This window comes from Thunnus albacares, chromosome 10, assembly GCF_914725855.1.
Source record: "Thunnus albacares chromosome 10, fThuAlb1.1, whole genome shotgun sequence".
Classification (NCBI taxonomy): Eukaryota; Metazoa; Chordata; class Actinopteri; order Scombriformes; family Scombridae; genus Thunnus; species Thunnus albacares.
Window position 1 is genome coordinate 6972802 of NC_058115.1, and position 12868 is coordinate 6985669.

The 12868-nt window shown below is 38.1% G+C and overlaps 1 protein-coding gene across 2 annotated transcripts; it reads left to right on the plus strand.

Annotated features, from left to right (window-relative positions):
• The first annotated feature begins 116 nt into the window (after positions 1-116).
• Positions 117-12530, plus strand: LOC122990695 (plastin-2-like). 2 transcript variants are annotated; one of them, XM_044364150.1, is made up of 16 exons: positions 117-213; positions 4896-4964; positions 6241-6392; positions 6685-6814; positions 6967-7099; positions 7352-7433; positions 8011-8176; positions 8323-8462; positions 8685-8780; positions 9482-9668; positions 9790-9868; positions 10000-10120; positions 10262-10395; positions 10581-10704; positions 10904-11028; positions 11162-12530. In XM_044364150.1, exons 2-16 carry the CDS (start codon positions 4904-4906, stop codon positions 11292-11294), a joined length of 1863 nt encoding a protein of 620 aa, XP_044220085.1. In that variant the 5' UTR covers positions 117-213; positions 4896-4903; the 3' UTR covers positions 11295-12530. The 2 variants fall into 2 exon arrangements, with proteins under 2 accessions (XP_044220085.1, XP_044220086.1); XM_044364151.1 differs by lacking the exons at positions 117-213; positions 4896-4964 and having other exon boundaries at positions 6307-6396.
• The last annotated feature ends 338 nt before the right edge of the window (positions 12531-12868 follow it).

Consider the following 12868-nt stretch of genomic DNA (forward strand, 5'->3'; position numbering starts at 1 on the left):
ATGCTTTCAAATGCCTTTAGAGGTTTTCCTAATGCTGCTGATGGGAGGAAAGCGGAGGAGGTTTGATTAGGGGAGGGGTGGCGCGGAGGGGCGGGGCGGTTCCTCATACCGGGCGGTGTCAGCTGCAGAAAACGGGACAGAGGAGCAGTGAGAGGCCGACACAGGGCTTCATTTCCCCGGGTGATTTTACTGAATTGCACACGCGGACTTCAGGTAAGAGGAAGGAGCTTTTAGGGCGTTTCCTCATCACTCATTATTCAGTCTTGTGTTAGATTTACTAAGGAGCGGAATATAGGATTTAATAAGTAACTGCGGCACATCTAGTGCTCTCTCATTCAGTAAAATATACATTTCATAGCGGATATGTTGAAAGATGTGAGTGAAAATATGTAACAATAACAGTAGCTAAAAAATGCACCGTGTTTATAGATCCTATGTGGCTTGTGACACATTCAGAGGGTATTGTGAACCCCGCAAATTATACCATTTTCTTACCACAAAAATATTTAACGTTATATGTACAGAAGCAGTTTTAATTTAATTCAATTGTATGTACGTATTTCTATATGTGAAGGATATTATTGGACGTTTTTAAATTTGCAGTATAGCTTAAAAAATGCAATATAGTGCTTTATTTTGTGGGATTCTCCCATGTAGCTTAATAAAGCACTAAAAGTGAAAAATCATATTTATTGTGCAGGTCTATACAAGATCATGCTTTACCTGCTTACCGCCTCTAATATGAAATATTACATATTTGTAGCACGTTAAGGTTGTTTTCAAATGAATAGATAGATAAATAGATAGATAAATAGATGTACTTTGTTAATCCCAAATTGGGAAATTCTTGTGTTACAGCAGCAGGGTATCCAGGCATTGCACAAGACAGTAAATACACAATAAATATACATATCAACACGACAAGAGAGAATTATATATCTGTAGAAAAATAAACACACACAAAAAATAATCTATAGAGAAATAAACACAAAAAGTGTGATTGGCAGACAGTGAAGCAGCAGCAGCAGAAGCAGCCCGGTGTCAGGATGAATGATGACCTGAAATGCGTCGTCATTCTGAACCCAGACGTGTGTGTGTGTGTGTGTGTGTGTGTGTGTGTGTGTGTGTGTGCGTGTGCGTGTGCGTGTGGGTCCATCAGGACTACCCACACTCCTTCAGTCATGTGCATCACAAGTGTGACTGCATGAATGGATCCTCAGAATCCTCAGAAAGGACAAACACAATCCTGACAATGCAGAGTCATTGAGTCAATGTTAGGACAAATTGAAGTGATTGGATTTGAGTTATTGACATTGCATCAGTGTCAGATGTCAGAGTTGATTAATTGTAGTGCTGTGTTGATTTCTTGCCAAGTTACTTTGAGCAAAAGATAAATCAGTGTGTAAATGTTGTTTTTAATCGGTATTTTCCACACTTGTTTCATTCATTTATGTAATGTCAACAACACATTTCTGTGACTTTATGATTCATATTAACATAACTGACCTTTAATCTATCTCTAATTTATAAAGAACATAAAAACATAGTAAGGACAAACCTTAAAAGCCTTCTCTTCCTGAAGCACTGACATCTGGTGGCAGTAAAGATGAGATATTTCTTCTGTAATCCATTAACGCTGCATGAACAGCGTTGCTTCACACTAAAGAGGGTTATGTATATGACAGTATATACAGTACTGTGCAAAAGTTTTAGGTACTAGAAGTAAAGTGAGAATGCTTACAAAAATATTGCTATAAATTGTTTTAATTTATCAATTCACTTCTTACAGAGTTGAATAAACAACAGAAACCTAAATGAAATCAATATTTGCTGTGAGCAGCTTTGCCTTTAAAACAGCAGCAGTTCTCCTCGGTTCACTTTAACACAGTTTTTCATGGTAACTTGCAGGCAGGTTGTTGTAACCATCCTGGAGAAAGAATGTTCTTGTGTGGATTTATTATTTAGGCCATCTCAGGTGCTTCTTCATGTAATCCCAGATTGACTCCATGATGTTGAGATCAGTGCTCTGTGGGGGCCAAACTATATCATCTGCTGCAGGACTCATCATTCTTCTTGTTGCTGAAAATAGTTCTTTATGACTCTAGCTGTATGCTTGGGGTCATTGTCATGTCATAAATAAATTTTGGATTGATCAGACACCTCCCTGATGGTATTACATAATGGATACGAATCTAAACATCTAGGGTGCCTAAAACTTTTGAAACAGTACTGTATATATCATGATATTTTCAAAAGCACAGTTGTGCCTGTTAAGAAAATCCAGCTTGACAGTAATATGTTTAGACAGACAAGTGTACACAAAAATAGCCTATAGAACAGCTCATCTGACACTATCTGCATTGTGTATACAGACCTGTTTTGCATTGAGAGGGATGCTTGTCCATCCATTATTCAAATAATCCAGGGAAAAGATAACAGGCAACGTGTTATTTCGTGTCATCTTCTTTGCAGAGTCTCAGATGAAGCAAGTAATTTTGGAGACATTACTGGCCCTGTGATTGCCTTATGCCTGCTTTAGGCTGCCTGTATGCATGTGTTTGACTGTGCAAACACTGCATTTGCATGATGTAGCTAGAGCAGAACATATTTGTTTTTTTGCCACGCTGTAACATGATCATGGCGAAAGATTTGTCAAGGTATCCAGAGAGGATTACTGATTGAAATAGAGTCAATTTAAAGCTTATCTCTTCAAAAAAATGAGTGATGAGAGACTGAAAAGAGGGAAGAACAACATTATTTAGCTCTTTAAATCAGATCTGGATTCCTCAATAAAATTGGATCTTTTAAGGCATGTCTAAATAAGGACAAATAAGATTCTGTTTGATTTTCAGATCTCTTTTTCTATGTAGAGTTTGGACTTAGTTGTTTCCTCAGACTAATAATTCCTGGATGAATTTGTCTGGATGGCTCTGGCTTCTTAGGCTTCTATTTATTGTCTGTGGATGTAATACATCAAGTTGCCATGTCTTCTAGTCCCATCTAGCAGGGCTCTGCTCTCTGCAGCAGAAAGCTCTCTCAGGCTAAAGGATATTACTGGGACTGTATAGTATTTTCTATATCGTTATCTGACTTAATGCATGATACATCATGATGGCAAGCTGCTCTAGATTTTTCTGCCTTGGTGCTGCTTCCTACTACTGAAAGCCTCCTCCTGGCCTAAGATATAATCATATTTATCTGTTATGGAAGGGATCTGTATGATACAACTGATGCATTCAGATGCCACATTTAATTCACCTATTTGGTGGTGGAAAAGGAACAGTTCACCCTAATCACAAAAAACTGTTCTCATACATTTTGTCTGTAATAACTTTTACTAAATACCACTGCCATAAATACCACATTTGGTTTAATTTGTAGATGTTTTGAGATTTCTGCCTAACCCCCACCCATCACCACCACCACCACCACTACAAAGGAGATAAACCAAAGTACAGATGTGTCCACATTTAGGTGTGTGGTTTACCTGAGTACCAAGGAAAGACACATTGCTTCTGATGTTTTTTTAGATGCTTTTAGTGGCTAAATGCCATTCACTTCCATTGTATTTGCATAGTAGAAGGGATCTAAACAGAAGAGGTCTCAAAACGTAACCAAAGAAACTGTCTTCATAGCTAGATACTACTGTGGGTGTATCCATAATTGCTATGAATAAAAGCTTTGAGATTGACATTTGCAAGTATAATTCAAAATACCGATCATAGAGCTATTAAATATAAATTACTGTCATATAAATAGCTATGTACGTAAGCAATAATACAAACCCTCTATACCCTCCATTACAGCACAAACAGTGCACACAAATCTATTAGATGTTTTAAGAGTCTCTGGGCTAATGTGACTGTATCGCTGAACGACTCTTTGTGTAATAGATGACGCTACAATCTTCTTGCTGGCTGAGTTAACAGAGATGTGCTGTTTGAGAGCTGCAGTATGGCTCCAGGCTGACCCCACCATTTAACAGTAAATAGAGAAATAATGAACACGCTGAGCTATTGTATCTCCAAGACCAAGCTATTAGAGCCCAGAGCCATCCTGTTTAACAAATCTGTGTCTGTCTGTGGCACACTAAGATGATTAATACCAAAGGAAAGAATCAATACACCCAGCTCCAATGTTTAGCTTAGTGCTCAAAAATAGATCACTGAAAAAGCTATCTTAGATGAAATAATTTAACAAAGCGAGAAAGAAATAAAACAGGTTTCCTCTTACAAATGAAACATTAAATTCATAACCAATAAAACACTCTTGCTCAACTAAAAACACTCAGGGGTTTTGCTGCTACTTAGCTTACTGTTACTAAGGCTTAGCTTACTCAGTCTGGTATGACCAGAAGCTTACAGTTGCTAATGTTGGCTAATGTTAGCAATCTTTAAATGTGTATTAGACCCATTTAATCCATTCCCTGACTTTACGACTCTTTTCTACATGTGTTACTATTGTACTAACACTACATTTTAGCACGTGTGGCTACAATGGTGGCTGTTCTGCAAAAGTTAAGGTCAATGACAGTTCAGGCAAATTGTTGTTCTTCAGCATGCAAAATGCAAACAATATTATAAAAATATGAAAAGCACCATTATAGTTAAGGAGAGAACAAAGAGGATTCATGACAAATGTTGACTTGTCTTTGTAAGAAACAGTAACTTTGTTATATAGTAGTTTATATGCCTCAATTAGATTTAGGGTTCTGCAGATAATATGATGATAATATGAGTATTTAAAATGAAAATTGGTATCTGTTGCAGCTTTAAACACTGACAACCTCATTTTTGTATTTTCCACTGCTAAAGAGACCTTGATTCTCATTATTTCAAAGGTATTACAGTATCTTAATGGGGCATTTGTCTGTTTTCTGTTGTACTATTTGTTAGGTGTCAGTATGTCAGCAAATATCAGCGCTGAGGAGATGGAGGAGATCAGGGAGGGCTTCCAGAAAGTGGGTGAGTAAAAATGTGTGTGTGTGCGGATATTGCAGGGAGTTGATTGAATGTGAGTGACAAATTAGTCAATTACATTTGAAGTGGGATACAGCAGCTGACCAACACATGTTCTTATACTTATATGTATATGCTTTCGTATGTGTGCATGACATCTGCCAGACAGATGTTCTTCCTGGTGTTCATGAAGAGAAATGAAACCTTTGATACACCCACGTTTCACTTATCACTTAAAGGAATAGATTGATATTGTGGGAGATACTCTTATTTGTTTTCTTGCCGAGAGTTAGTCTTTATGCTAAGCTAAGCTAATCATTTCCAGGCTGTAGCTTCATATTTATCGTACAGAAATAAGAGTTAAAATCTTACTGGACAACATTATCTGTTTTTTTTTCTTGTTACAACAAAATGAGCTTCTTCCTGTCAAATGCTGTGAGTTAGAAGTTCACTTCTAGAGTTAGTGGTTCTTGTCAGATTTCCTCAAAGGTGCTTAAGACCTTCATCTAACCGGCTTCATCTTAAGGGACAGGTTTGCATTAATTTTCAAGTTTGTCTTAAAGCAATATTACTATGCCCATATGCAAGTAAATAGGGATGTTGGTCGCTGCAAATGTTTCCTGTGTAAGTGATGGATGACAAAATCAACAATGTGAGTTCTGTGGAAAAACACAGTCCAATGTTCAGCCATCACTTACACTGGAAACACATTGAGAGAAAAAGATCCAAAAAAAGGTAAAAAGTGAAGCAACAGAGGCTGAGCTTTTTAGTCCCCTGTGTTGGTCAAGCTCCAAAAATGCTGCATCCTACACTTCCCATAATGCAACTCAATAATCAAACCCTCCTGGTTACAGTAATACCCATGTCTTTCAAACTCCATGCCTCCAATTTGTAACGTGGGTGATGTTGTTTTCTTTAGAAAGCTCCCTTAGAGCCACAGAGGGCATTACACAATTGTTTTCACAGGCTGAATAGCACTTCTGGTAACAAGTAAACTGATCTTTCTTTGTGAAATTGGTGGAGAGACCCTTTAATTACAATTATTCCTCTACTCTAAACAATTATGAACATAATAAATGCTAATTGCAGAGAGGCAAGTGTTCTACCAGACACATGGTTTTTAGAACAGCAAATGTAAAAGCTGTGATGAAGATAATGACTCAGACTCCTGACAGGGTCGCATCAGTCAGAAAAAGAAGAGAGCAGCAAAATGCAAAAATTTCTGATCGTTACTCAAACTTTGCTATTTTCCCTCCAATCTGCCTCCAACCCACCTTTTTAGATGTGGATAGTAATGGGTACATCTGCGCTTCTGAACTCGGTGATCTCTTCCGTGAGGTGGGCTGTCCTTTACCTGGATACCAGATCAGAGAACTCCTGCAGAGGCTGGACCGAGACAAAGACAGCCGCATCAACCTTGATGAGTTCACCGCTGTAGGTAACACTAACTGACTAACTAACTAACTAAACTGATTCACAACTTAACTAATGATCTACTAACTCTCACGTGTACTTGAAGGCTGACGGACATACTGAATAACAGAATAATAACTGAATGACCTGACCTGATCTGAGATTATGTACAAATAGGATTATTACTAATATACTGTCTGTGATACGTAGACTGGTAACTGGTAAATCAATGATAATAACTGATATATTAACAAATATAACAATCATTTAATTGACTCTAAGCCTTAGTGTATGTTTGTGTGTACACATTCAGATTTTCAAGGAAATGAAGGACGATCGCTTGGCCCAGGGTTTCAGGAAAGCTCTCAACAAGAAAGAAGGCATCGTAGCCATCGGTGGCACCAGCGAGATTTCTAGTGAAGGAACTCAACATTCAATCTCTGGTTAGTAAAGTAATACCTACAGAATGATATGTGATGGTCCACTGTCCACTGAAATCAATGCTACAAAGTCATCCATGTCATTTATTGAACTTTGATTAGAAAGTTATCTCAGATTTTGATAAGATGTGACACTTGACTGAACTGTATTTCAGAGCAGGAGCGCTTTGCCTTCGCCAACTATATCAACTCTTCTTTGGAGAAGGATCCAGACTGCAAACATGTGCTGCCTATCAACCCCAACACTGAAGCTCTGTTTAAAGCATTGTCAGACGGCATCGTGCTTTGGTAAACCTTCATATATAACTTCTACATTTTCCTCCTGGACCCTGTTTTCCCACCTTGTCCATCATAGATTTTATAGAACTCCTCACATTACATCAAAACACTCACATTGTGTTTTTCAGCATATTGGTTACTCACTTTGTAACTCTCTGTAATCTGTAACTTAACCTTTATCTTGGTCTTATCCTTAATTTAACCCACAGTTCCATTGGTCCTTATACTGATATCCTGTTTTTGTCATATGTGCTTTTGCAGTAAACTCATCAACCTCTCTGTTCCTGACACCATCGATGAGAGAACCATCAATAAAAAGAAACTCACTGCTTTCACCACACAGGTGGGGTGTTTGGCCAGCTAGTTGATAAGTTGTTTAGTTGATGGTTAGCGTGATTTATAGTTATAATCCTCAAGATTTCAGCCCTGGTTGATTTGGCGACATCCATGGTTACAGTGGTAACAGGAAGTGAGTTTTACAGGAAACAGTGAGGCTGATATCAATAAGATGAAATTCTCAACAGTAACACTGGATTACATGCTGCATCATTTCTGTTAATCTCTTGTGTGTGTGTGATGGCAATTTGAATACTGTGCGGAATGAAAACTACTATATAGAGAATTATGTAAATACACTGAATTGCTATTGTTGAAAAAAAATGTCGACCATAAACAGGGTTTGATTTTATGAAAGGATTATAACTTTAACTTCAGTGCATAAATCATAAATATCAGATGCATTTAAGATATAAGTAGGGACTTATATCTAAATATGCATTAAAACAAATCAATTAAAATCATATTGTTTGTTCTTATTTGATCGTCATGCATTTGCCACTGTGGTTAGTTGTTTTGTCGTTAAACTTGGAACTTATTTAGTTGATGAGTTTCCCCCTGACTTTGCATTTTTTCCCCAACAGGAGAATCTGAACTTGGCTCTCAATTCAGCCTCAGCCATCGGCTGCCAAGTTGTCAATATCGGAGCTCAGGATCTGAAGGAGGGAAAACCTCACCTGGTGCTTGGACTCCTCTGGCAGATTATCAAGATAGGACTGTTCGCTGATATCGAGCTGAGCCGCAATGAAGGTATGTACAAACACACGCAGTCAGACTGTAGTAGGACTGAAAGTGATGTGCTCACAAAGAGACTCTACATGACAATATGACTGGCATCTATGTATGCACACACTCTCTCTCATACATAAATGCTTTCATATAATTTATGTCTGCAGCTATAGCAGCGCTGCTAGAAGAAGGGGAGAGTCTGGAAGAGCTGATGAAACTCAGTCCTGAGGAGCTGCTGCTGCGCTGGGCCAATTTCCACTTAAAGAAAGTTGGCATGACCATATCAAACTTTTCTGGAGATATCAAGGTGAGAAAATATTACTGTTCTACAGGTGTAAGCTACAGTCTGCTTTGTAAACCTGGCATTCAATGTGCGCAATTTGTGCAGTTACATATTTCATTATTGTTATCATGAGATAGAGTGGGATTGTTAGACTCACATGAACAAACGTCATCGTGCAGAAGAACAAATGGACCATATCTCATTGTGTGTATGTTCATCTGTACGTGTGTTTCTGTCTCTGTGCAGGACTCCAAGGCGTATTACCACCTGCTGGAGCAGATTGCTCCAGACGGCAGCAAAGAGGACGTTCCCCGGGTTGAGATTGATATGACTGGCCTTTATGTAAGTTGATGAAGCAATAGTAAGAGCTAGAATATACACCCTTTTGACTTAAGGCTTCAGAATGTGATTAATTTGTTTACTGCTTTCTTTCTTGGTTGGTGGTTTACCTTCTATATTCTATTAATTTAGTTAATTAATTTACTTAATTTGTGTCTCAATAGATCAGTGCTCTACAGAACCACACTAAGAAACAGAGTTTTAAACGCAGATAACCATATAAACACACATTGGCATGTTATTAAAAATAAACCGTCCAGTCTAAACTCAGTTGATGCTTTCCATTTGGCTATCAGAGGCTGGATGGAAGCTGACTTCCTGTTTCCTGTAGGACTAAATAAGGATCCTCATATCATTCTGACTCTGAATCATTAGACAACAAAAGTCTTTTTTTTCTCAGCACTTTTTGTAAGCAGGGTTTTAATAGCTTTCCTCAGTCTCCTGGCAATTTTTCATATAATGGACAAAAGTTGTATATTGCAAAATAGCAATAATTGACGTACTGTGGCTTTACAATTTATTTCTCTTAGTTTTTTTCAAAGAAATGTAATATTTTCATTACAATAACATCTTTACAACAACTCAGCCAATCTTGTCATGCTTTGATGATCAGCTGGAATTCTGATTATAATTTATTTCAGATAAATATACAAAAGCACAAAATGTAAATGTGTGTGTGTGTGTGTGTGTGTGTGTGTCATCAGGAGAAGGATCTTACAAAGAGAGCAGACTGTATGCTGAAACAGGCCGACCGCCTCGACTGCCGACAGTTTGTAACTGCCAGTGATGTCGTGTGTGGAAACGCAAAGCTCAACATGGCCTTCGTTGCAACACTCTTCAACAAACACCCGGCTCTCACCAAACCAGAGAACCAAGACTGGAATCTGGAGAGTAAGTATGGATGAATAATCCCGCTCACACACACACACCCTCATCCATGTCCATACAAGTAAAACACATCCTGTGTCTGAGAGGCTTACCTTTGTCTCTTCTTGTCTCTCGCTCTGTCAAGGCGAGACCAGAGAGGAGAGAACTTTCAGGAACTGGATGAACTCTCTTGGAGTCAGTCCACATGTTCACCATATCTACGGGTCAGTGTCTCTGCTTCTACAATGACTTCATGCTAATGCTACATTAGCTGTAGTTACCATTTTCACTGTTTAGTGCCACACTGATGCACAACTAACTGTTTAAATAAATACATGTGCGTGTGTTGATGCAGTGATCTTCAGGATGCCATGGTGATTCTTCAGCTGTATGAACGAATTAAGGTGCCCGTGGACTGGGACAACAGAGTCAACCACCCTCCATTCAAGGCAGTAGGTGGAGGGCATTTGAAAAAGGTAAATGTACAAAGCATTTTAAAAACTGCTACAGTAGATATCTGTTGGAGAACCTGAAATTGGTGAGACAGAATTGAAAAGCAGAAAAGATTATGTTCTATAAAAATATATTAATTGTGTGCGTGTGTGTGTGTATGACAGATAGAAAACTGTAACTACGCTGTGGACCTGGGAAAGAATAAAGCAGGTTTCTCCCTGGTGGGAATCGGAGGACAGGACCTCTACGATGGAAATGCAACTCTAACCCTGGCACTGGTCTGGCAGCTGATGAGGAGGTGATTTATGTTTGATATTCAGTAATGAAACTAAGTATGTTGGAGTCGTTATACAACAGGGAGAGGGTGCTGTTTTTACAGCAGAGTTAAAGCTTTCACTGTGTCAGGCAAAGTCACATAGTGGAAGGACTGAAAGGCAGATCTAACATTCGATTCTTACATCTGCTCTCAACACCTAAATGCAGGTACACTTTAAATGTTCTTGAAGACCTCGGACATGGAGAAGCTGCAGGAGATGATTTGATCATTTCATGGGTCAACAAGACTTTGGCTGAAGCTGGCAAGAGTTCATCTATCAAAAGCTTCAAGGTAAACAAGTTTTACTTTTTTTTGTTTTTTACTTTCAAACCATTGTAAGAGAAAATCTTTTCTTGGAAAAGACAAAGAAAAATGAACATCTCTTTTGTATTATCGCTTTTTCACAGGTCAAGGCCATTTGTGGACCTGGTTCATACGTTCCTTATGTCTAATGTATTTATTTGTTATGTGTGTGTGTCCCTCTGTTCAGGACAAGTCGATTGGTACCAGTCTTCCAGTTCTGGACCTGATTGATGCCATCCAGCCACAGAGTGTGAACTTTGAGCTGGTTAAAAATGGAAGTCTGTCGGATGAAGACAAACTGAGCAATGCCAAGTAATAACCTACCTCCTACAATAATAATTTAAATAAAACAAAACAGAAATTAATGCATGGGCTATGTAAACAACAAACTAAAAGTATCAAAGATCTAATCTGTTTATCTAATTATGACCCTGTCCTGTACCAGGTATGCCGTTTCCATGGCGAGGAAGATCGGCGCGAAGGTCTACGCCCTGCCTGAGGATTTGGTAGAGGTCAACCCTAAAATGGTGATGACCATCTTCGCCTGCCTGATGGGGAGAGGCATGAATAGAGCTTAAAGCAGGCACTCATGCAAATATCCACCCACATATATACATACTGACTGACTGTCTTTGCCTGTTTGACTGGATGAGACATGAAGAGAATGAACACAGTTGTGTTGTCTTATTTTATTAAGAGGTTATTCTGTGGTAGCCAAACAAGTACACGGTGAACATTTAAGGGTTTAGGTTTTTGTTCTGGATCTCAGTTTTGCTTTTGAGCAATATGGTGGCTGAGTGGTTAACAGTGTCACATTAAGTAAGACACACTTTCCATACTGTTCATAGAATGTGAACGTGTCTGTTTATGTGTTTGCACTGTGGTAACCTGGCCACCAGTCCAAGGTCTGCCCAGTGCATGCTGGGATAGACTCCTACCCGCCTGCGATCCTGATGAAAGACAAGTCTGCTGATAAAACAGATGAATAAAAGGGTTTTGTTTCTTTTAATGTAAAGGCTATGATACATGGGAAACATTCAAAGACAATACTGTAATATTTCTCAGTCATGTTGAAAGCAAAAATTCAAGGTGGTGATTCTTCTTTTTCTCAGCATTTCAGTTTTTTACATACACTTTTCAGTCATTTTTAATGAGGTTTTACTGCAGTCTTACCTTTGCTGTCCTGCCTTTTTGCCTGATGACATACTTGACAGTTTCTCAGCTGCATTGCCTCAAAGTTTCCCAGATCCTTATGATCTGCTGACAAGGCTCTGCTGTATCTTCCAATGTGCCAGCCAGTTCACAGTATGAACATTTAATGTACTTAAGCCATAATATTCTTTACTAAATACCTTCTTTGGCCTTTTTTTTTATATATGACCAAAGCTGTGCTAGATTATTGGTAGCTTATGTCTTCACACTAGACACTATAAAGCTGAATCCATTAATATTTTTTTTACCTTAAAATTCAAATAATTTGCATTTTAAATATGATACAATTAAGATATGTTCAGTGACATTTGAGGGGATAATTAATAGATAAAAAAATTAATTGTAATATATTGAGGTATTTTAAATATCATTCATTTGTATTTCAGATTTCAGGTATAGCTTCCATACTATTTAGTAAATGGTAAAAACCATTAAAACTCCTTGGGTGAAATTTGCACCTTAATTGCAAAAATATGGTTCTTTTAAGTTTAAAATTAAGTGTCTGTATTCTGTATTTTTTAACCTTTAATCTGGGATATTAAATCCCTGAATACTGAATAGGAATCCCTTCAAGTGTCATTAATTTGTACCTGAAAATATTTCTGTCATTTGAAATATAAGCCTAAATCCCAACATTAAAAATTGAAACTGAAACTCACCCCTTCCTTTTTTAGAAAAAAAGGGTTTATTTTGTTGGTCTGTGCAGAATTGTGTTTTCTAAATTTGGACACTGTGGAAATGCAACATGTCAAAGCTGCTACTGTTTCCATATGGACTCAAAACAACAGACTATTATGTTTGCCTTTCTTGTGAAGACTGCTTGTCAGTGTGCTGCTTTCCTCTCTATAACCATAATGCTGCCTGGAGACAATTCACAGACTATTCATACAGGACTATTCATTCATGAGTTGATGACGTACAACTGAACTATGTAAACAGT

Excerpts from the sequence above, each read along its gene's own strand:
- LOC122990695 (XM_044364150.1), top strand. The coding sequence starts at position 4,904 with ATGTCAGCAAATATCAGCGCTGAGGAGATGGAGGAGATCAGGGAGGGC. Across the intron at positions 9,669-9,789 it reads CCAAGACTGGAATCTGGAGA|GCGAGACCAGAGAGGAGAGA; the intron begins GTAAGTATGGAT and ends CGCTCTGTCAAG. Across the intron at positions 10,396-10,580 it reads GTCTGGCAGCTGATGAGGAG|GTACACTTTAAATGTTCTTG; the intron begins GTGATTTATGTT and ends ACCTAAATGCAG.